Source organism: Macaca thibetana, chromosome 9, assembly GCF_024542745.1.
Source record: "Macaca thibetana thibetana isolate TM-01 chromosome 9, ASM2454274v1, whole genome shotgun sequence".
In the NCBI taxonomy this organism is placed as follows: Eukaryota; Metazoa; Chordata; class Mammalia; order Primates; family Cercopithecidae; genus Macaca; species Macaca thibetana.
The window spans coordinates 66,695,685-66,721,594 of record NC_065586.1 but is presented as its reverse complement, the minus strand read 5'-3'; the positions used below and the strand labels follow the sequence as shown (position 1 = coordinate 66,721,594).

Below are 25,910 nucleotides of genomic sequence, written 5' to 3'. Positions count from 1 at the left end.
ATCATGAAAATGTTTCCTAAGTAAAAACCCTTAAAAGTTTGTAAGTCAGGTTTTATGAGTTCCATTTTGCAGATGAGCAAACTGAGACCCTAAGAAGTTTGCCAGAATCAGTTCCAAATTTCAAATGTCAACTGACATATGCAATAAAGAGTACCTGTGTTGAGTCCAAATGTTTCCTTACCTAGTCTTCATGTAATCTTCCATTTCCATTTTCATCTAATCTGTTGGTTCTGTTGCCCTATTGCCCTATTGCCCTCCAAGGTCATATGCAAAGATGTTGCCTCTGTCTAGGTCATTTGAATGGAAACCCATTTGCTATAGTTTGAGGGCTAACATTGCAAGTCATTTCATAACTTTCTGTCCAAAAAAATACCTTTAAAATATTTTAAAATACATCATGGTGCTTTGAGGCTTAATATTAAGAAATATTTTCAAGAATTAAAGTCTCATAAAAGTGAAGAAAAGTGAGAGCCAAATCCAGATTTAATTCAAATGTGTTAAACTCTTGGTCTTGCTCACAAAATTTGACCCACAAAAACAGTTATGGCTTCACCATCCCTAGGGTTGCTTAGCCAATAAAAATGAACCATCTTTAATTTCCCTCTTTATTTCATACCTCCACTTCTATTTCCTTAGAAAAGTTCTGTTGATTTTATTTTAAATATATCCAGAATCTAACCAATGCTCACCACTTCCACTGTTACCACCCTGGTCCAAGCACTGTCATCTATCTCCTGGATTGATATGGTAGCCTCATTACTGTGTCCCCTGCTAAGAGTGATCATCTCAGTCAGTCTGTGCTTCTGTAACAAAAATACTATTTCCTGGGTGGTTTAAATAGTAAGCATTTATTTCTCACGGTTCTAATGGCTGGAAAGCCCAAAATGAAGGTACCAGAAGACCTGACATCAAAGAAAGCCTGATTTGTGGCTTCTTAATAGCTGCCTTCTCTTATAGCAGAGAGAGAGAATAAGCAAGCTCTCTCACATCTGTCTCTTCTCATCCTTATAATCCCACTGATCTGTCATGAGGGCTCCAATACCGTGACCTAATACCTCACAAAGGCTCTATCTCCAAATACCATCACATTGGGAATTGAGATTTCAATATGTGGATTTTGGGGAGGGTAAATGAAAACATTTGATCCACAGCAGTGACCCTTTTAATAGGTAATTTGATCACATATTGACTCTGCACAAAAATCTCCAGTTAGCTCCCCATTTCTCCATAATAAAGCCAGTATTCTTACAATGTCATCCAAAGCCCTCCATGACGTCCATCTCCAATTATTCTATCACTTGCTCTCTTCATTCTAGGCTCATTGGCCTCCTTGTTGTTCATGGAACACATGATCTGCTTCCACATTAGGCCTTTGTACTGGCCACTCCCCATATATATATTTAAGTCTCACAAGCTCATCTCCTTCATGGTTTGCTCAGGCCAGTTTCTTAATGGCTCTAACCATCCTATTTAAAACTGCAACCCACCTCATACCTTGCCCTCCCAATCTTCCTTATATTTTTTTCTTTTTTTCATAGTACATATGACCTACTAATACACTATATATGTTTATTTTTAATTGTCTGTCTTATCCCTTTAGAATGTAATCTTCACAAGGGCATAGGCCTTTATTTTGCACACAGATGTATTCCCAGTGTCTGGAACAGTGTCTAGCACATAATGGTTATTCAAATTATATATTTTTAAAATAAATAAAATATCTGAAGTCAACAACTGTTAACATATCAGTACATCCTTTTTCAGTTATGAATTTCTAAGTTTATGTCTGGCAACTCAGTTTCATATTGGACTGAAATTTGGCAGTATTGCCAAACTGAGATTTGATTTATTTACCCAATTTAAACAAAATATGTTTAGCTATTTGAAGTCCTATAAGGATAATAAAATAGAAAGTCTTTAGATACATGACACTATTTTATAACTGTATAAATCATTAAGGCCCTAGATGTATTGGGGATATTTAACTTGTCAGGTAGTTTATGGTTATGTGATATTAAGTGCAAAAGAAGTTACTAGTTGCTAAATACATAATGCAGTATAATTTTGCTTCTGTTGAAAGGCAAATCAGAAATAATCAGCTCACTATAGTCGACAAGTAAAAGGAGAAAAAAACTTATGAAAAGTATACAGGCAATTTACTAAAATCATTCAGAACACAATCTTTTCTTTTTCTCTTGAGGGACTACTCTATGTCTTTGCAGTAATTTTTGCAGCCTCAAGTATTCAGTGTGGCTTAGAATTACATATTTTGTTTTGGATTTCTCAAGTAGCCTCATGGATAATCTTCCCTCTTCAAACAACTTATTATCCTGAACCAGATCAGACCTGGTTGTGATGCTGTCTTAAGGGGTCGTGCCAAGGTAGGGACCCTACACAGTTCCTGGAGGCTGACTCAGTCAGAGTGGCTACTGATTACTGTTGAGAAAGAGATTGATAGTCAGTATTTCTTTCCTTAATATTATTTTATTATGAACATTTTTCCTTGTCAATCAATATATTGCTACCAAAACAATTTTTATTGTAGCACATCATTCCTATCATATGGTTTTGTTTTATTTTTATTTTATTTTTTATTTTTGTGGGTACATAGTAAGTGTGTATATTTCTGGGGTACATGAGATGTTTTGATAGAGGCATGCGATGTGTAATAATCACATAAGGGTAAATGTGGTTTCCATACCCTTAAGCATTTACCCTTTGTATAAAAAACAATCCAATTACACTTTTATTTTTAAATGTATAATTCATTAATTATTGACTATAGTCACCCCATAGTGCTAGCCAATACTAGGTCTTACTTATTCATTCTAATATTTTGTACCCTCAGTTGTTAGTATTAAGACTAAATATCAATTATAAGATCCAAAGGGTAGGTGTAAAGTCAGAACTATGCAGTGAGATAAGATCAGGAACAGAGATAACAGAAAAATGTCTGAGAACTAACAACAATGTGTGTAACACAAGGGAGAATAATATTCACCATAAATAATTCAAGAAGATTTATCCTAGGAGAAGCAAAGTGAGAGCCCACATTCTCGGTGGGTTCCTCTGTTCTTCTGTCACTGGGAAGTAAAGCATGATGAGCAAGAAGCACAAAGTTGATGGGGTCCTTCAGCCTCCTGGAGTGACTCTCTGCAGCTCTTGGGCAAAACAGATGTTTCAATGACTACCTGGGAGAGTGAGGGGAAAACTCAGAGCCTTTCAAGCAACAGAGGTGTGAGAGAGAAGTTATCCACGTAATTCCCATTAGTCTGTTTTTCAGAGATACAAGTTGTCACGCCCATTTGGGATATTAAATGATAAGGGTTCAGTATTAACCTTCTGTACCGTGCAAAAGGGAATAGTCAAAAGCATATTTACTGTTCTCATGAAATTTGTAGTTTAACTATGAAGACAAGAGATATCTCTGTGAAAAGTAAAGATCACTTGCTGATCAACTAAGTTTTCTCACTTTCTAGTTTTTGTCTTTGTATACACCTCCTTTAAGAACACTTTCTCCGAAATTGTTTCCAGTCTGACTGACTGAGGAAATATTCAGGACTCAATCGCATGTACAGATGTCGAACATTACATAATCAGTTATACTATATCCATTGTACTTGTGACTCTCATAAAAATATATTTTTTCAATAACTATTTATTGCATATCTGCAATGTGCCAAGTTGTGTTGTAGATATTAGGGAAAATGAAGTAGACAAAACATTGTCTTTGTCCTTATGGAACTTACATCTCAGTATTATAAGTGTGCATACCCTCTCTTCCTACTAGGAGAAAACACTATTTTTAATCATTCTTTCACAGAGAGTTTCTTAAACTTATTTCATCAGAGACTATTGAAAAGCACACACTCTTCCATCCCCCCAGAATGAGAATCCTGGGGGAGGGATTGGGAAGTCTATTTTTTTTAAGAAACTCACTGGGTGTTTCATGTGCATTCACAGCTTTAGGTAACTCTGGGGGAAAGCACTACCTTATTAAGAGCATACTGCTGAAGAAATTGGTAATATCCATTGTACTATATCTGTAGGATCCCTTTTGATTGTCATTACCAAACATCTCATCCTTGGAGAATATGAAAGCTCTCCAAGGCTTTCCACAGCCAATTCACCTAACAAAAAATAAGGGAAACTTTTTCAAGAATACCATTATTTTTAAATAAAATGCCTCTACACGGCAGATGTTACTATGTTCTACTTTGGGGATGAAAAGAATCAAACATTATTAGTTATGGTCCACAGAATCACAAGATTTATTTTAAAGATAAAGTTCAGATGATGAACATAAAGGAAGTTATCTCATCAAAGAAGGCAAGACAGAGTAGATCTCAGAAGTCCACCATGTACAATATTTTAAAAGGCTCCCTAAAGTTGTTCTTTGTGAGTTAATGAAGGTCAGTGTAGTCAATATTCAGTACGTAATCCTAGCAAGTACACATAAAGTTAATATTATTCAAATATCTTACACAGGCTTATTGCATGCAACACACTGTTCTAAGTAACATACAGATATTAAGATGACTTAATTCTCAAAACATGTCTCAAAACATGAAGTGAGTTTTTGTTTTTATGCCCATTTTGCAGATGAGAAAACTGAGGCATAGGGAAGGTAAGTAACCTGCTTAAGGTTACATAGATGGTAAATTGTAGCCAGGAGTTGGAATCTAGGTGACAAAATCTACGCTCTTAATCACTAAACTGCCCTGCCTTAGTTTTTATACTTCTTTAGAAGCCTCAGACCAAAAGAAGTTTAGACAATTCTAATAGAACAAGCAAGAATTTGCTGATCACAGCTTCCTTGCCCCAATCCTTTAATCGGCTTCATTTTCATTGACTTCTTTTTTAAATGAAGATAACAGTGTTGTTGAACAGGATCATCTAGTGGTTAGAGGTTCAGCATAAGAATGACTTGCTTCTGAAGCTCAGCTCTACCACTTGCTTGCTGTGTGACCTTGAGAAAGTTACCTCTCCAAGTCTGTTTCCTCATCTTTAAAAGAGAGGTTATAATAGGACCCACATCATCCTATTGTTTAAAGAGAAAACAACATAGCCCACTTAAAGCACTTAGAAAGTGCTCCATAAATATTATTAGTGTAATAAATAGCAGCAACATCAATAAAGTATGAACCAAATGATCTCTTGATTCGTATACTAACACTAAAAATGGTTTATTTCCCTTCTAATTAAAAGAAAATTACAACAACCAAGCAACAAACCAAACCATAGCCATAAAATCAATTATATCTTTTGTGAGAAAACTGGAAAGGCTATTGGACACATTAATTCATTTGTCATCAGTCATCCCCTCTATTCCAAAATGTTTGTGTTCTAGCATCCTGAGACACCTTGCATAATATAATCTGTGACTCCAAGAGGTCAAATGGGCAGGCAGTTAATGCTTCTCTGTGAAAAGCTCAATAATTCATTTTATAAATTTCAGTTTAAAGCCTGCGTTGAGGTTAAGAAAAATTGACGTTCAGTCTGTGAACTTAATGTCAAGCTCCAGAAAAACTCTGGGCAGCACATGGTTAGCAATTAAGTGGACACAGACAATAAAGACGTTGCCAAATTGTAAAACAAGACTTGGAAATCACAGAAAATGTTGCTAGTTATTGATTACGGTGACCATTCAGTTCCTACTGAGCCACCCAAAAGAATCATTCATTTTCCAGCAGAGAGCCTGCTCATTTGCAAGATAAAAGAGAGACATTTCTGCACATGCCCATAATGTTCTTCACCACTGGGGGCAGCTTTACATAAGACTGCATTCAGTGAAACCAAAGCAACAGTCCGAGCAGCTTTCAGAATGACAGTCTGCAGAAGTGAGCTGAGCGTGTGCGCGGTACGGGGCTCTCCTGCCTTCTGGGCTCCAACGCAGCTCTGTGGCTGAACTGGGTGCTCACCACGGGAACTGCTGGGCTATGGAATACAGATGTGGCAGCTCAGGTAGCCCCACATTGCCTGGAGGAATACATCATGTTTTCCGATAAGAAGAAATTGTAGGAGCTAGTTTTTTTTTTTTTAACCGTCCCCCCGCCCCCCCAAAAAACTGTAAAGATGCAAAAACGTAATATCCATGAAGATCCTATTACCTAGGAAGATTTTGATGTTTTGCTGCGAATGCGGTGTTGGGATTTATTTGTTCTTGGAGTGTTCTGCGTGGCTGGCAAAGAATAATGTTCCAAAATCGGTCCATCTCCCAAGGGGTCCAATTTTTCTTCCTGGGTGTCAGCGAGCCCTGACTCACTACAGTGCAGCTGACAGGGGCTGTCATGCAACTGGCCCCTAAGCCAAAGCAAAAGACCTAAGGACGACCTTTGAACAATACAAAGGATGGGTATGTTTTGTCATTTTTTCTTCTTTCCTTCTTAAAAACAAAAAGCAAAAAACCTCTAGTCTGTGTAATAATTCTGCCTTAATTATTTTAGAGATTACCTTGCTCTGCTCTAAGACTGAATTTATTTGCTTAGTGGACACGTTTCCTTGTTTAACTGTTTTAAAAAACAAAACACTAAAGACAATTCTCTTTAATTACAAAGAGATAATATGAGATGTTAAATGTTATCTAGATTTAAATTTTAAAAAATGAAAAATACATGCCTATTTTTGCTTGATTAAAGATTAATTCTTTTTTGGGGGGATAACTTTTCTAAGTTGTTTTTATTTCCAGGTTTCAATGTAATTAGGCTACTGAGCGGATCAGCTGTAGCACTGGTTATAGCCCCCACTGTCTTACTGACAATGCTTTCTTCTGCCGAACGAGGATGCCCTAAGGGCTGTAGGTGTGAAGGCAAAATGGTATATTGTGAATCTCAGAAATTACAGGAGATACCCTCAAGTATATCTGCTGGTTGCTTAGGTTTGTCCCTTCGCTATAACAGCCTTCAAAAACTTAAGTATAATCAATTCAAAGGGCTCAACCAGCTCACCTGGCTATACCTTGACCATAACCATATCAGCAATATTGACGAAAATGCTTTTAATGGAATACGCAGACTCAAAGAGCTGATTCTTAGTTCCAATAGAATCTCCTATTTTCTTAACAATACCTTCAGACCTGTGACAAATTTACGGAACTTGGATCTGTCCTATAATCAGCTGCATTCTCTGGGATCTGAACAGTTTCGGGGCTTGCGGAAGCTGCTGAGTTTACATTTACGGTCTAACTCCCTGAGAACCATCCCTGTGCGAATATTCCAAGACTGCCGCAACCTGGAACTTTTGGACCTGGGATATAACCGGATCCGAAGTTTAGCCAGGAATGTCTTTGCTGGCATGATCAGACTCAAAGAACTTCACCTGGAGCACAATCAATTTTCCAAGCTCAACCTGGCCCTTTTTCCAAGGTTGGTCAGCCTTCAGAACCTTTACTTGCAGTGGAATAAAATCAGTGTCATAGGACAGACCATGTCCTGGACTTGGAGCTCCTTACAAAGGCTTGATTTATCAGGCAATGAGATCGAAGCTTTCAGTGGACCCAGTGTTTTCCAGTGCGTCCCAAATCTGCAGCGCCTCAACCTGGATTCCAACAAGCTCACATTTATTGGTCAAGAGATTTTGGATTCTTGGATATCCCTCAATGACATCAGTCTTGCTGGGAATATATGGGAATGCAGCAGAAATATTTGCTCCCTTGTAAACTGGCTGAAAAGTTTTAAAGGTCTAAGAGAGAATACAATTATCTGTGCCAGTCCCAAAGAGCTGCAAGGAGTAAACGTGATCGATGCAGTGAAGAACTACAGCATCTGTGGCAAAAGTACTACAGAGAGGTTTGATCTGGCCAGGGCTCTCCCAAAGCCGACGTTTAAGCCCAAGCTCCCCAGGCCGAAGCACGAGAGCAAACCCCCTTTGCCCCCGACGGTGGGAGCCACAGAGCCCGGCCCAGAGACGGATGCTGACGCCGAGCACATCTCTTTCCATAAAATCATCGCGGGGAGCGTAGCGCTTTTCCTGTCCGTGCTCGTCATCCTGCTGGTTATCTACGTGTCATGGAAGCGGTACCCTGCGAGCATGAAGCAGCTGCAGCAGCGCTCCCTCATGCGAAGGCACAGGAAAAAGAAAAGACAGTCCCTAAAGCAAATGACTCCCAGCACCCAGGAATTTTATGTAGATTATAAACCCACCAACACGGAGACCAGCGAGATGCTGCTGAATGGGACGGGACCCTGCACCTATAACAAATCGGGCTCCAGGGAGTGTGAGGTATGAACCATTGCGATAAAAAGAGCTCTTAAAAGTTGAGAAATAAGTGGTGCTTTACTGAACTCTTGTGACTATCAAGGGAACGCGATGCCCCCACCCCCACCCCCACCCCCCTTCCCTCTCCCTCTCACTTTTCTGGCAAGGTCCTTCTCTGTCCGTTTTAGTGCATTCATAATACTGGTCATTTTCCTCTCATACATAATCAACCCATTGAAATTTAAACACCACAATCAAGGTGAGGCTTGAACTCCGGTTTAATATAATACCTGTTGTATAAGACCCTTTATTGATCCCATTAATGTCGCATTTGTTTTAAGATAAAACTTCTTTCAAAAGTAATCCCCCACATCTGCTGTTATCCTCCTGGTGGTACCAAATCTACAGTTATAGAAGGTTTGCAGCTCACTGGCAAATCAAGGAAAGAGGTGAATGATTCCAGGTGCTTGGAGCTTGAGCTGATTCTTGGAGATGACTCAGTTATGGGAACATTTTAAAGACAGGCAGAGCCTTTAAACCAATGCCTGACTTAAAAAGAAAATTGCAGGAAACTATCAAAAGATGGTGCTAGGTTAAAGCAGCACCCTGATCAGTTTCCAGAGGCGTCTGAATTACAGTAAGGCAAGCACAGGCACAAAGTGATGAAGGGTTAAAATACTGCAAGTAGACAACTGCAAAATGTGAGGAGATGACAAAAATGTAAAGTTTTCGACTCAAAGCCTTGTCTTTGAAACCCATCTCTGTAAAATCAGACTAGAGGTTTCACTGTCAATTTCTTCCAGCCTGTATGTTTCACAAATAAATAAATGAAACAGCATTGAGAAGCCAGATTTCTCCACCACACCTCACGTTAGTTAGCGAGTTTTCAGGTAAGGTTTGCAAATGGGAAAGCAGCTTGCTACAGGCATGTGGTTGAGAACTTAGCAGAATTTCTCTTTCCAGTTTTTTCAAAGACCCTAATGTAGTTAGTATAATCATTAGCTCTGTCCTGATCTGTTCAGGATTTGTCAGGCTGCCCTGTTGTGTTCCATTACATGTCCTGCACACACTAGTCCCCTAATGACAGACACTTCCTTCAGATGTATAAAGAGAACACATTCCAAGACATGCCTTCCACCCATAGCCTCATTGAAAAGGATGACTTTGATAACACCTTAATAAATGTATAAAATAAATCTTAGAGGAAAAAAGACCACTATGACAGTTCTGTTGCTTTTCTATTGCTGACATTAGAGTGTCCCTGTGTTCATCTGTATTGTGAACTCATCCATCAGTACAATTCTGTACAGACCCTGTTGGCAATCTGCAAGCTGCATGCATGTTTTTATGCCATTGGTGACAGTTTATTGACTGCAGCACGAATATCATAGCCTCTGTATTTGAGTAACTTGAACCATAGTCAATTAAGGTTTTTAGAAATATATATTTAGTCTGTATTTTCCTTCATCCTCCAAAATGAACAGTTTTATTATAGAAGCAAATATCAGGAATTGCAACATTGAGGCTGTTTCATTTAATTTGGCTTGCCAACCCCTACATCTTTAACAACGTCCCTCTTCTCTGAAAACAGAATCACTGCAGCAAAAAAGAAAAAGTGAATGGCTATTTTTACTAAATTTTTTTATTGATTGGGGGTTTTTCATATGCCGAGAGGAAAAGTCTAGGCAAGTCACCATAAAATAAAATTTTAAGGATGCCAGATTATTAAATTCATAATTTTATAAGCAATAAAGAAAAAGAAGTATTTAAAGTGGATTTCTCAAGGTACTTTGATATTGATTAAATCTTACAATAGATGCCACTTCAGAAAAACATTGTAGCTACAATGTTTACCCATGAATAATTGTTGAATGTACATGTATTAATGACAAAAAGTCACATATTTCCAATGGATTAATAATGCAGATACTTCCTTACAGCTTACTGGATGACTGAGCTTATTGTGATGGTTTTTACTGAAGTTGTAACTTTACATTTTTCATAAAGCATCAGTAAATACATATTCCATCTTAAAAAGAAATTTTCTTTGGCTAGCCTCATTTTTATCTGTACTAAAGATGTTTGTATTAATGAAATGCAGTCTTAAAGTGAAGAACCCCATTTCTATTCTTTTTTACTTAACCTTCTGCCTTACTTGTGATGGATACCAAATATATTTAGGCAATGTATACTTATATTTTTGAATTATTGCAGATTCTCGATGCTGTGGTGCTACTAGTATATATAAAATATGCTTGCTATATTGAAAAGCATTTCTCAAATTCAAAGCTACTTGGTATATAAAATATGATATAACACTAAATGAATCGCCAATATTTTGAAAGCTGGTCACTTTTTAATGGCTAACTTTACTTATAAACATAATAATAGATAAGAACAAAAATAAAATCCCTTAGGTGGTAAAACTCATTTTGATTTGGCACATTAAATTATGGGAAAAAAGTTCTTTCTTCCTCCTCACTCTTTGAGAATGAATATTCTGTAGTTCTCAGTATCTTCTGAGCACAGATATATAATTCTTGTGGATTTAACAATTACTAGTTTACCACTGTAAATTTTAAAAAGTCAACTGCCAAATAGTCTACTGCTCAAAAGTTGTTGCCTCACCTCCATCTCATGGTACTTTCTGGACTATACATCATAAATCTATTCGTATAAATATTTCAAGTTCATGCAGATTAGAGAAATGTGATTGATATTTATGTTTCTAGTATGTATTTACATAAAATATTGGACTTCCTCAAAGGTGACAACAGTTTAAAAAAAAAAAAAAAAAAAAAAAAGCCTGACCTGTTGAACTATACAACAGAACACAGAATACTTTGCTTTACCAAAACAGAGAAGAAATGGAATTTAGTCTCTAAACTGCATGTGGGTTTTTTTCCATTTTTATTAACCCCAGTACAGAGAGTGCTACCACAGCATGTAGTTAATAGTCCCAGTGCCACAGTCTTGTAAGCAATACTTATGCAAGATATATTCTATTTAAATGAGTTTGTATTTTCCAAGGATGTTGATATTACATCTTTTCAAAGAATTTACACCATTTTTCACTTGATTTGGTGAGTGAACTACCTAAGTAGACAGGCAATAAATTGTCTTTCTATGGAGCAGCAGTGACCTCTAGTGGCTAGTTAGACTAACCACAGCTATTCACACATTTTAGCTTTTTATCCTGAATCCTTGTGTAAATGTGGTTTACAACATATGTTTTTTTGACTAGTAAATCAGATTTGAATTTTATTTAATTAACTTCTCTGGTAAATATAATTATAATGTAAGTTTTAAATGTTATTCTTTTCATTTTGACTTTTTTAGTAATACTGGAACAGAGGCCATAGAATTGGTACTGAGGGCTAGAAAAAAGTGTCCAAAGATGAAAAGCAAGTAATAATGCAATAAGAATAGATAAGAAATATTTTAAAGTGCTTATGCTCATCAATGCTGGGTAAACATTTTGACATTTTTATTAAAGGGGTTAATGTTTTTCATCAGCAAGATACATACAACTTAGGTAGGAAAAACAAATTTTAATATTAAATCAAGAGTCGGCATTAGTTATTCACTGGTCAGTAGATATGTCAAAGGTGTCAAGGGAGGGGGCCTCCCCTTCCGGCTTTAGAACTCTCAGTTTGCTGATTGTGCCAGTGACCTGTGCTTTGCCCCAGCGCTTTCTCCCTCCCTCCCCCTTTTCAGTTAGCTGAACACTGGTTCTATTAGGCTCTCTGACAATGATGTTACAGTCTAAGAGGTGATGATTCATGGATAATGAAATTATGCTCTCCTTCTGGGGAAGGATAATGCAGAGTCAGATTCATGGATTTGGCAAGAGGTTTTAGGATGCTGTAGGTGCATGAAATATCTTTTCTTCCCTTGACATTTACCAAAATGAGAACTCAAATCGTTTATTTAAAGTGTGGATTAGACTGCATCAGAAACAGCATCAGGTCATGAAGCCTGAGACAAAGTGAGTTCCAGACATGGCAAGTAAGAATCGAGCCATGAGAAATAAAAAATTCAGAAGCTGTTGCTTCATCTATTCCTTTTTGCTCTGGATTGTCATTAGAATCCAGATCTGTAGCAAACCCATGGGGTTTTGCTATTCTTGTATTCTCCTAGCTCCCTACGCTAAAAATCAGAGGCAGTTTTGGGAAACAATGAGCACAAAAGCACATTTGGGTAAATTTGAATGACATAAGTTTTAAGTGAAGTAAAATGAATGGATGTTAAATAGCTTGTATCAAACAGCTCTAATTGAAAACGAATTAAAGAAACGATAATAATACACAGGTGAAAGTGACTGCTTTCCGAATCATAATAGCCTACAGAATTGGACCCAAATTCTTTTAGCCTCCAAAAGTTGGTGATGATTTTGGCTAGTTGGCTAGAATATAATAAAATACAACCAAGAAAATCTAAATAACAATAATTTATTATTATTTTTCATTTGAGGAAAATATGACAGCCAGGCATGGTAGAATATGGGCCTTAGAAATTAAGACCTAAATTCAAGTTCCTTTGACACTTGCTAATCAAGACATCGCAGGTAAATTTCCTGGCTTTTCTGAACTTGAAGTTTCTCATATGTACAACAGATGTGTACTATTGACTGCTCATGGTTATGAGGAGGACGAAATGTGAAAAGTACTTTGTAAACTCTAAAATGGCAACTACCTCTTCTTTTCAAAAAGCACTTAGTGAGATACTGAGTGGGGTTCATTGTTCTATGTTTGGCATGAGCCAAAAAGAAATCAGTAACCTCTATGTTACAGGAACCCCAAGCCCATTTTACATCATTACAAGTCTAGAACTTTGTCTGTGACTTTCTGTTTTCACATAGACACAGCTTCTTTCACCTCATGTTATCTAAGTCTATGATTTTTACACTGATTGTCACAATGTACAACAGACATAAAGACACTGACCACGGAACACTAAAACAAATACTCATCAAACCCATTAAATATTCTAGTTGTATTTCAAATCAGGTAACTATAGCAAGGGCTTTCAATCAGGACGTTTACCTGTCCACTCCCTTTCTAGTATCATTGTGTTCATTCCTTGTTGACTTTACACTGGATCAATATAATGTTTATATGGCAACATGACATCATTATTGAGCAAAAAGTAATTGCATATAACATGTTACTGTAGGATTAGCACGCATTCCAGGTATCGGTCACATGATATCTGCTCTGATGTTTCTTCCCTGGGCACTCCAGTGGAAGACTGTGCCCAAGATCTCCTCTTAGTATAGAAATTACTATTGACTTTATCAATTGTAATTATTGAAAAATCACTGGATAAAGAGGGGCATAAATGTACAGGGACATTCTTTTCTATGTCATTGCTTATGCAAAATTACATCATTAATTCATCAAAGAATGACCAAAAGCTTCCTCCACTGGATGTGGCTGCTCTTACCAATATGAAGTAGCAGGTGTATTCTCAAAATTTTTGGAATTTAACAAGACACAGACTGTTCCTCTTTGACAACTGATTTCTTATGGCATAGCTAAAGATCAGAGAGAGGATGATGGTTTTTCAGGTGGGGAAGCAGTTGTGAATTTTATGCCATTTTAACTTAATAGGGTCATGAATGGATGCTCTTGAGTTAGGGCTCCTGAACATGTGAGGAAAATTCCAGAAACACAGAACAGGAATATGTGGGACATGGTATAAGACTAAGCAAGTACAATGTATTTTACAATTATACTTTCTAACAACAGAACTTCCATAAGCAATAATAATCCATTTTATTGGGAAAAAAAGAAAAAAAGAGCTTCTATCTTGTCATTTCCAGCAAATGTTGTTATGATAATTAATAACTTTATTAACAATTCTCCATGTTTTCTTTTTATTTTTAAGGGCCCCCACTTCTCCCAAGCAGGATTCTCCTTTATTCCTTTCTCCCACTCTTAAATTGTTGTTCTCCTTATTTGAAAGAGTCTCTAATTCCTATAGAACAAAAAAATGTCTACCTTTATAAACCAACACAATTCAGTCATTCTGCTCAAATGGGCAGCATTATCTCCAAAAGAAAAGTTACACACTTGCATTAAATATTAGGACACAACAAATTCAAAGCTGGCTGACACTTCTCTTTCCTCTACAATCTATAAAACACCTCCACAGTATATTCTGATTTTCAATTGAAGAAATAGGATCTATAGTTGAATTACAGTCTTACAAATTATTAAAGCTTACTGTTTTCCTCTTAATTAGCTAACTCCTAGAAAACAAAGTATAGGACTTTATGTATGGGGGTACTCAACTGTATTTCACCAGTCAGAAACACTCTTTTCAATAATCAGAATTTTGTCTTCTCAAGGGTAAAATACAGTTTTATGGTCTGGCATATAAAATAATAAGGTAAATACTACATTTAGCAAAGGCAATTTTGTTGACATTTCATCATATCAATTACATCTATGCAAGGTGGAAAATACCTTTTGTTGGTAAGGAGGAAATTGCTTCAATTAAATGTAAATCCTTATTCAGCCTTCTTGGTGCTAAAGCTTATTAATGAAGTGGGAGTAGAAAGAAAATGCCATCAGATAGTGAAGCTACAGTATCATGAGGCTACGCTACATTGAGTGGTGTTCATAGGTTCAACTGGGTGGTCCTCATGTAGCTAAAAATGTGCTCGTCATGAATATAGATCTATGTACTTTCTAAAAGAAAGAATATGCTTACCAACATAGCCCTTATATTGACTGTCTTCCTATAAGTTCCCTCATTAATCTTTCATGCGTTCAACCAGAATCTAAGAGCTTTAAAGGAAACTTGTAGAATGTATCATGTTGATATTGAAGAAGTGGAGTAGCTTTTAAAATTCTGACAAACGTGTGATAAGATTACAACAGTGAAAACTCTCTGAGTTACAACAGTGAAAATAGTTATAACAGTGAAAACTCTAGGAAGTTTACCATAGTTGAAAACTCTCCAAGAAGTTTAAAACTAACTAAGGACTTTGAGATTAGAGTTGGCATGTACTTGTCAATTTATGAAAAGGATTTTGCCCAATGTATACAAAATTTTAACATGAAAGGTATAAATAGTTGGTTTGTGTACTGCCTCCAATAGAGAGTTAGGTAACATCACTGAATTATTTTTAAAATGGAATATTTAAAGATCTTCCTAATATGGCAGAGGAAATATTACATAAGTATTTGTATTTCCACCAAGGTAGACAGGTTTTACATGCCTAGAAAAAATATATTTTTCCCATTAGGTGAATACTTTTCCTATAAGGTGAATATATTTGGGTACAATTGAGTCCTTATTATGTACCAGGAATTTGTATATATTATCTAACGATTTGATAAAATGCCTTTTATGCCTTTAGTAAACTCAGATAGTTTTCCTTAAAATATAAGAACAGAGCCCTTTATATTGAGTCTGTCTTCCCATCAGTTTCACTCATTAATCCTATACATTTTCACTTCTTTATAGGACTGCCCTAAAATAATTAATATCCCACCCACGAAGGCTTCTCAAAGCCAAATCATACATCTCCAGATCCCTTTAGGAAATAATTTCCAATGATTTACCATTAGAACATCCCTCTGCTAGTTAAAGTCGAATCTGTCAGTATAGTGTTCCTTCCAGCCTGTGGCACCCACTCCAGCCCATTTCATGTCATTCATTAAAAAGCAGCAGGTGTTTAGTCTTTTGGACTTTTACAGGGAGGACTAAGTAATAAAATGTAAAAATCTACGTATATTTTTATGGGCTCCACTCTGGTCAGTTTTATGGTCTACACAGAGATGTGTGGGGTCTTTATTTGTTTACACTAAAATGCAAGAGCATTAAGCTAGATATAGATGAAAAGAGAAAGTCAAGGTAGATTTCAAAATAGCCAAAAGCTCACATTATACATTTCTTAATGTTAAGACAAAAAAAAAAAAAAAACCAAATGATGACGATCCTGTAATTCACTTTCTTGAAAGCTAACTTACCCTCCCCCAAGTTTGCCATCACATTTTTAAATTTAAGCCTGATGTCCCTTCTATTTTGCCATTTCTAATAGGTTTTCCTGGTGCTTTGTTTTTTATTTGTTGTTGTTTTGTTTTGTTTTTGTGTTGTTTTCTGCCTGCAGATCTTTTCTCAATTCTTTGAGTGCACTGCCTTGCCTGTTTTTCTAGAATTCCCAGTCAAATGTTGATCCTGTCAGAAAGTCACAGAGTCAGTTTCATGGTTGGAGTCATCAGACAGATGGACTAGATTTAACTGTACAGTGCAATCTAGTCAAGTCTGAGATATCTGCCTTGTGTCTTCTCAGCCTCCCATTTCCATGTATTTTCTCTATTTCGAAGTAGTATCCATATTGAAATTCCTCCATCCAGTGGTGCCCAGAGCTTTCTTAGTTTCTTATGCCTTATCGAACGTCTGCTCCCAGAGCGAGAGCAGGATTACTGTCCCTTCCAAGGGCACTCACCTTTAAATAGAGATAAAAGCCTTCAGCTAAAGGTAAGGAAGTTATATATTAAGAGCAGGCATAGCCAGCAGGGTTGGGGAAAGTGCTTCTGGAGGCAAAGACTTTTGCAAAGCGCTCTGAAATCATCCTGTATAGACTCCTCGGTATTCTTCTCAAACATGAGTTTGGGCCTTTCCAAAGGAGCCAAGGCAGGGTAAATAATCCATGTTTCATTCAGTAAACTGTATTTGAGAATTTTTTTTTCAGTGAATTGCCATTATACAAAGTCTTTCTCCTCAGATTTTTTTCACGGAGAGACAACATTGTATACTAGAAAGAACTTGGACTATGGATCCAGGAAGAACTAGTTTGAATTCTGTTTCTGGGATTTTAATAACTGAAACCTTAAGTCTCAACATCATCATCCTAATAAAAATGTGTAAAAATGTAGTTATCATGGGATTGTTTCAAGAAACCAAAGAATCAGCATTTGTTAAATATTTTTCCACGTACATTTCATATATAATACAAAGATCCTATGAAGATTCAATGAGATGATGTAGATAAAATCATTTAATATGAAAGTTGGCACATAATACTTTCTCCTTCCCTTCATTAGCTCCAACTGCTAAAAATCTCAGTATCACAATGTGCTTTAATAGTCATATTACACTGCCTACTTTTATTTTGAATAACAGACTCCTGGTGGACTTTCAGGAAATAGAATCTAAATTTCCATAAGCTCGAGGGCATCTGGGCACATAGTTAATACTGAAGAGTGATGGTGGTACATAAAACCAATGTCCTCAGCCTCCCAACAAAGCCCAGCTACATCCACCTTTATTGCCCTACCCTTTCCCATGCTCTACCACTGGCAGTTTCTCAAAGTAGCCCATGCTTCCCTATCTCTGTGCTTTCAATCAAGCAATTTCCTCTGTGAGAAACGCCTTTCCTCCCTCCCAAGTCCTCCTGTCAATTTCTGAGCCTTTCCAGAATAGATCAAATTCTACTCACCCCAGATGTCTTATTAATCTTATCTTGTCCTTCCCTCTTTTCTGGTTTGGCTTTTTTTTTTTTTTTTTTTTTTTTTTTCCCTCTCCCAGAGACTGCATCACAGTCTACCTTATGTTAGAGTTATTAATGGGTTTGCACCGCATTTTGAGGAAATGGATAATCTCTTCTTTTCTTTCTTCTTCCAGTGGTGATTGATACAGTCTTTTATGCATGACAGATGTTGTTGAATTGATTTTCTGGTCATTATTATAAAGTTATTGTTGCAAATAATCTATAGTAAATATTTCAACTCTATGGAAACTTAATTGTATCAACCTCATATTTCCTTATGTAGTCAATATAAGCTTTTTAAAGTTTTAATTTAATATACACTTTTTCACTATATACACTCTTCTCATTTATCATTGAATGGGCTTCAAAAATTATAGGTGACCACTAAACAATGTGAGGGTTAAGGGAACAAACCCTCCCATACAGTCAAAAATCCATATATAATATTTTACTCCCCCAGAACTACTAATAACATATTGTTGACTAGAAGGCTTACTGATAATATAAAGTCAGTTAACCCATATTTCATATGTTATATGTATCTTATTCTGTATTTTATAAGGTAAGCTAGAAAAATGAAAATATTATTAAGAAAATCATAAGGAAAAGAAAATATATTTATTATTCATTAAGCGAAATGGATAATCCTAAAGGTCTTCATCCTTGGCATCTTCATGTTGAGTAGGCTGAGGGGGAGGAGACTGAGAAGGTGTTGGTCTTGCTGTCTCAGTGTAGCAGAGTTGGAAGGTAATCCGCGTGTAAGTAGACTCATGCAGCTCAAACCCATATTGTTCAAAGGTTAATTGTATTCTTAGGAAAATACGATTTCAAAGGATCATGTTCTGATTTAAATTGCTTGCGTGTTGTGAATACTCTACCAATCGTTTTTTCCTGTGAGAGTTACCAAAGCTATGAACATTTGGAGGGATATGTTAAAGGGAATAAGAGCTGACAAAAATTGAGACAAAGAAATAATATTTAAGTCTAGCTGCGAATACACCTTCATTTTTGTAGAGGCTGGGTAGTCAACGTTTGTTTAAAAGCCATACATTTGTGATCGCTCCCTGTCCACCTCCTCCTGAGAAAGGTCCTTTGCTCTTTAGCTTGGATGTCTCCTTATCTCAACCCCAGGTTTGCAAGGATTCAGCTTTAGACGCATTCTGAGGCCTCTCCTCTCTTATCCACACCAAGGGAACACCCTACACTATGACAGAAACTAGGTCTTTGTCCTCTGATTTTACACATTTCCAAAGTAACTACTTTACTGGAGGCCTCCAACCCTCAGAAGCTGACAAGTAGTAATGTTCATCTTTTTTACCTCCTAAACACTGATCATGCAGAAGGCATATTAGATCATACAGAACTGAAGCATCTTCCCTTTTCTGAGTTTCTCCTTTCCTCCCTCCTGTTCATTCCTTTACTCCTTTGCACTAAATTTCTTTTTTCTTTCTCATCTCCACTTAAAATTTCTTTCAATTTTTCTTTCTATCCAACTTTTATTTATAAGTCAATCTATACAACTAGGATATATACCTTCAGGCTGAGTTAAAAGAAAAATACTAATAGTTTTATCTCTGATGAAAGCAATAATTAAAATGACACTGTCTAATAATTTAATGTAAAAGAAGGAAAAATTCTATTTGTATTCAACTCTTGTTTGGGCCTATAAATGAAGAACTATAATTTTATAAATTATAGTTTAATTTTAGAAATAAAAATGACCTCCTCCATAATATATTTTAAGTTGCATTTTAATTAGGATTTGTAAGGTAGGACAGACTTATAGACCATCCATATCCCTTTTCATGCGAAGTATTTGTCAGCCTCTGGACCACGGTAACCTTTGTCATCCACAGAGTGGATTCCTTTTTGGAACATATGTAATAAGCAAATTGAAATAAAACTTCTCTTTAGTTATAAAAACTTGTAGTTATAAGGACTTTTGAGAACCTTGCAGTCCATTTTTTTACCTTCTATTTGAAATTCCAAATGAATTTCATTGTACTTGTAACAATCTTACAAGAACTGCAATCCTCAGGTTCTCTCTTTGTTATCCATTCCATGGTTTCATTGTGGTCACTGCATCATTTCTTACCCCTATATCCATCCCTCTTGCTTAAGATACGCCCAGTGGTTACTTAATTTTGTTTCAATTCTTCTTTGTTTTCATTCTTTTTAAAGAGGAACAACTAAAATAGGTAGCTAGGTTTTGTATTTGTCTTTGCTTTCAGTACTGGAATCTGCTTGGTCCAACTTAGGTAGAGAATCCTGGACTCCATAGCACATAGTTTGAAAAGATGGAAAACCATTGTTCTGTAATTTTCATTAGTCTACTTTAGATTCAAAAATTCCACATAGGCTGGGTGTGGTGGGTGGCTCATGCCTATAGTCCCAGCACTTTGGGAGACCAAGACAAGGAGGATAACTTGAGCTCTCAAGACTAGTCTGGAAACATAGCAAGGCCTAATCTCTACAAAAAAAATGAAAACCTGGGTGTAATAGCACATGCTTGGAAGATGAGGTGGGAGGATTGCTTAAGTCCAGGGAAGATAACCGTGAGCTATGATTGCACCACTGCACTCCAACCTGAGCAACAGAGCAAGATCATGTCTCTTAAAATACACACACACACACACACACACACACATATATATATATATTATAGAGTGTCTCATGATGACTGAATAAAAGAAGCCCAGTGGTTAACTAATCTATAACTAATCACAGAAGCAAGAAGTTTCTGACAAAATGTGTTCAGCAACTTTAAATATGAGACCCACAAATTATATTTCCAGAGGTCAAATTTGCATATAACTCCTTGAACTATGACTATCTCCTCATATTCAATTCAGTTTTAAGATCCAGCAGTGTGTTGTACAAAAGTAAGCAATGGTTAAATTATTCCCATTTTGTTAGCTCAGTTCACAGTGGCACACTAATTGATTAAAAACAAACAAACAAACAAACAAAAAACCTATCTGATCTTCAATTTGTATTTCAACTGTACCCAAGCTCAGATGCCATCTCTGGTAATATGACAAAACAGATTTAGGTTTCTAAATGTTTCTGTGCGCTCCAATAACAGTATGCAGCCTGCAGTAACTAGATCATAGCTCAAAGTGTTGTAAAAAAATGCAACTAAGTTTGCTGAAGAATCATTTTAGAGTTAATTAAACCTTCTCCACCTGTAATTTAATAAAAAAGAGAAAGCCCAACATACTCTTAAAGACGATGGGGGGAAAGGCAGTTTAAGACATAAAAGTCCTCTGTTTATCCAGGGAGGTACTTTACAAGGCAGACAGCTACACCACAGTAGAGAGACAATATTTCCTCAGCTGAGTCGGTTAATTAAAATGCACAGTTACAACAGACTTTCTTAGAGCCTGCAGCTGAATGACCCAAGTCTCCATTTTACTCCAGTGTCACACAGAACGTGAAGAGGCAAGCATACTGCCTGAACACAATTTGACTCACTAAAATCCAGCACTAAAAACACAAAATATATTTCTCGAGTGCATTTTAAAAGACATATTATCAATATTTATGACATAAGGATAGAAATAATTTGCAACTAGGCACTGCCAGGAGAATATCTTGGGTTTCTCTCAAGGTAGTTTTAAGAAAAATTTACAAATAAATCTTAAGGTTAGAGTCCACTTTGAACACAGGAATCTTCACCTCTTTCCTTTCAAACGTATGGAATTTGAATCTGACAAACAACCTGTCTGTTGCTAGAATTTATAAGTGATCTGAAAAAATCAAAGGCCACAAAAGCTATTTGTCAAATAAACTGCAGAACGCAATATCAGTCTGCAGGGCTCATTTGCAGAACTCATGATGAGCATGGGAGGAGGGGATGCTAACAGCTGCAGCCTTGACCGCACTGCCCGTGCCAGCCAGAATTCAAGCCGCATGAGCTGAGTGTGGCTGAAAGAGGGAGCACACAAATGATATTTTAGAAGACAAAAGCAAAAAATGACAAAAGAGGTTCTTATATCCAAGTTTCTTATTATATCAGTACATCAGCATATACATATGAATACCTGAAAAACCACTTTAAGATAGATGCTCTGTCAGAGTTTTAAAGGTATTCAAATTAAGTCTGTTCGTGGAAGACTCAGTTTCATTGCATGGTATAGGAGGGAGATCGCAGACTTTGAATCGACTAGACCTGAAGTTAAATAAACCTGGGGTGCAGTTTGTGGTTAGCCTGGTAGCATGGCATGGCATCAGTTTCCTCATCTGTAAAATGGGAACAATACTTCATGTCCCAGCACAATTTTGAGGATAAACTGAGATAAGATGTTTGCAGGCACAGCAGATGCTCAATAAAAGTTCGTTTTCTCCTGTCGTTTGCTAGATATTTTCACAATGCAGCAAGTTGATTCAAGCGGTGAAGTGGACATTCTCACATTAAACACATAAATTGCCAAGTTTGCAATACATCAAAAATGGTTAAACGTCCTTGACGCTTACCAATCATTATTAAATCAAATCTGAAAAGGATCTACCAGCAATTCGAAAGCCCTCTATTAATATCCTTTAATGGACTTGCTGTATTAAGTATTCCTCTATAACAATGTTGTTCAGCAACACAACAGAAAAATGCTGTTGTTAGTATTGTGTTTTTTCTAGTAATTCAACATCATTTTCATTTCATAAACATTACTTGAGGAATTGGTTGCATTATCCTACAAATCTCTCTTTAAAACATTGCCATAATGTCTGTCTTTCTGTGTGTGTGTGTGTCTGTGTGTGTGTCTGTGTGTGTGCATGTGTGTCTCTCTTTCTCTTTTTTCTCCCTCTTCACTTTCTCATTCTCTCTTTCCTTTCTCTATCCCAAACATGGACATATCACACTTTCCCATACTCAGCACTCAAGAGAGCTTGCTAATGTTATTACAGTAAATTAAAATGGCCTGATAACTTAGTAACTAATACATTTCTAGTGTAAAATAATTTAGGCATTTGAAGGAAGAAAACACAATATCAACATTTATGTTTTTAAAACTTCCAATACAGTCTGTGAAATGATGGCTAAATTAAGCAAAAGCAAATTATTCAAAGAGTTACAAAGGAAGAATTCCAATGGGCATTTATTGAGCACCTATTATGTGCAGGCACATATGTTGATTTTTCTTTCTTCTCAGGGCAAACAAAATAAAATAGAACGCAAAGGATATCAGAAATTTGGAGTCATATTAGTAGGAAAATCACTGAGTTATTTGACTGGTTTTGGAAATTTACTTCACAAAGCATTGAATTTTCTCAAGAGACAGATTTGATACATGTCCTTCACTGAAGACATGAAAATAATTCATTCTTTTTAAAGACTTTGAAAAGAGCAGAGATGAAAAAAGCTAGAAGAGTTTCTAAATGACACAAGATCTGTGAAATGGTAGATATTTAACACAAACCTCATAGAGCTGTTGTGTGGATTCATTAGTTAATTAGTTAATGACTTTGAAGTGTTAAATCTTATTAGATTTTTTTTTACACTTCAACACATGTGAGAGAGAAATTACTCTTAAATTAGAAACTGACTATACCACTCAAAAATACTGTCTTTTTATGGCGTATCTTCAAGATACTCTTTCCTGTTCTAAATTTTTTTTCTGAAATCCTGGGAAGCCTATCTAGGCCCTGATCCCAAATCCACCAGCCCCCCTTTTCTTTTCAGTATTAGCATGGGCTTCCAGTTAACACTAAGCACAGCCTTGAGAAACCCTCAGGGCGAGGCATTTTGTATAACAATATAAAGATGCTATGTGGTAATAATGGCATCAAGAATTAAACATGCTACTTAAACACAGTTTTGTACTTTTGTACAGCAGGGGAAAACAAATACAGGCATACCTCAGAGAGATTTCAGGTTTGGTTCCAGAACCCCACCATAAAATGCATATCACAATGAGTCACACAAATTTTTTGGTTTCCTAGTGAATATAAAAGCTGTGTTTATGCTGTATTGTAGTCTATTAAGTGTTCAGTAGCACAAAGTCAAAGAAACAATGTGCTTATAATTTAAAAATACTTTATTGCTAAAAAGTGTTCGATCCTTTAGAGGGTTGTAATCTTTTTGCTGGTATAGGGTCTTTCCTTGATGTTGATGGCTGCAGACAGATCAGGGTGGTGGTTGCTGAAAGTTGAGGTACCTGTGGCAATTTCTGAAAATAAGATAACAAGAACGTCTGCTGCATTGATTGACTCTTTCATGAAAGATTTCTGTATAGCATGTGGTGTCATTTGATAGCATTTTACTCACAGTAGAACTTCTTTCAAAATTGAAGTCAATCCTCTCAAACTCTGCCACTGCTTTATCAAATAAGTTTATAAGTTTATGGAATATCCTAAATCATTTGTTATTATTTCAACAATGTTCACAACAGGGAGGAGATTTTATCTCAAGAGACTACGTTCTCCATTCATCCATAAGCAGCAACGCCTCATCCATTCAAGTTTGATTATGAGGTTGCAGCAATTCCATTCCATCTTCACACTCTATCTCTAATTCTAGTTCCCCTGCTATTTCCACCACATCTTCAGTTACTTCCTCCACTGAAGTCTTGAACCCCTCAAAGTCATCCATGAGGGTTGGAATTAACTTCTTCCTAACTCCTCTTAATGTTGATGTTTTGACCTCCTCTCATGAATCACGAATGTTCTTAGCAACATTTAGAATGGTGACTCTTACCTTAAAGCTTTTCAATTTACTTCGCCCAGATCCATCAAAGGAATTATTATTCAAGGCAGCAAGAGACTTATAAAAGATATTTCTTAAATAATATGATTTGAAAGTCAAAATTATTCCTTGATTCATAGGCTGCAGAATGGATGCTTTGTTAGCAGTCCTGAAAACAACATTAATCTCCATGTACATGTCCATCAGAGCTCTTGGGTGACCAGATGCATTACCAATGAGCAGTAATACTTTGAAAAGGATCTTTTTTTAGCACTAGAACTCAACAGAAGGCTTAAAATGTCCAGTAAAGCATGCTATAAACACATGTGCTATCACACAGGCTTTGCTGTTCCATTTACATTGCACAGGCAGAGTCGATTTAGCACCATTCTTAAGGGCCCTAGGATTTTCAGAATGGTAATGAGCACTGGCTTCAACTTAAAGTCACCAGCTGCACTAGCCTCTAACAAGAGACTCAGCTTGTTCTTTGGAGCTTTGAGGCCAGGCATTGACTTCTCCTCTCTAGCTATGAGAGTCCTAGATGGCATCTTTTTCCACTAGAAGATAATTTAGTGTAAGTTAAAGTTCTGTGGTTTAGTGTAGCCACCTTCATCAATTATCTTAGCTAGATCTTCTGAATAACTTGCTGCAGCTTTTACGTCATCACTTGCACTTCAAGTGTTGTGCTGTTTTACTTTGCATTTTTATGTTATGAAGATGGCTTCTTTCTGTAAACCTCATGAACCAACCTCTTCTACCATCAACCTTTTCTTCTGCAGCTTCCTCCCTTCTTTCAGCCTTTGTAGAGTTGAAAGGAGCTAGGGTTTTACACTGGATTAGGCTTTGACTTAAAGGGAATATTGTGGATGGTTTGATCTTCTCTCCAGACCACTAAAATTTTCTCCATATCAGCAATAAGTCTGTTTTGGTTTCTTATCATTCATGTGTTCACTGGAGTAGCACTTTTCATTTTCTTCAAGAACTTTTCATTTCCATTAACAACTTGGCTAACTGGCACAAGAGGTCTAGCTTTCAACCTATTTCAGCTTTCAACATGCCTTCCTCATTAAGCTTTATCATTTTTATCTTTTGATTTCAAGTGGGATAAATGTGACTTTCTTTTACTTGAACACTTAGAGACCACTGTAGGGTTATTAATGGGTGGAATTTCAACTTTGATGTGTCTCAGGGAATAGGGAGGCCTACAGTAAGGGAGAGAAATAGAGGATGGCTGGTCAGTGAAGTAGTCAGGACATATTTATTGATTAAGTTTGTCATCTTTTATGGTTGCAGTTTGCAAGACCCCAAAACAATTACAGTAGTAACATCAAACATCACAGATCACAGATCACCATAATAGATATAATAATAATGCAAATATTTAAAGATGTGGCAATAATTAACAAAATGTAACACAGAGACATGAATTGAGCACATGCGGTTGAAAAATGGAGCTCATAGACTTGCTTGAAATAGGGTTGACACAAAACTTCAGTTTGTTAAATTGTAATATCTGCAAAGTGCAAT

General features: G+C 36.5%; 2 protein-coding genes across 9 annotated transcripts in view; one reads left to right on the top strand and one right to left on the bottom strand.

The window, feature by feature from the left end:
• The window catches only part of CTNNA3 (catenin alpha 3), a 1,858,220-nt gene that overhangs the window by 999,357 nt on the left and 832,953 nt on the right, over positions 1-25,910 (bottom strand). The gene's annotated exons all lie outside the window — the stretch shown is intronic.
• LRRTM3 (leucine rich repeat transmembrane neuronal 3) overlaps positions 5,779-25,910 on the top strand; it is a 169,495-nt gene continuing 149,363 nt past the window's right edge. Inside the window, exons 1-2 of the mRNA XM_050805656.1 lie at positions 5,779-6,355; positions 6,689-8,220. Of these exons, the coding sequence (XP_050661613.1) occupies positions 6,352-6,355; positions 6,689-8,220 (1,536 nt within the window). The 5' untranslated portion in view covers positions 5,779-6,351. The remainder of the gene's footprint in view (positions 6,356-6,688; positions 8,221-25,910) is intronic.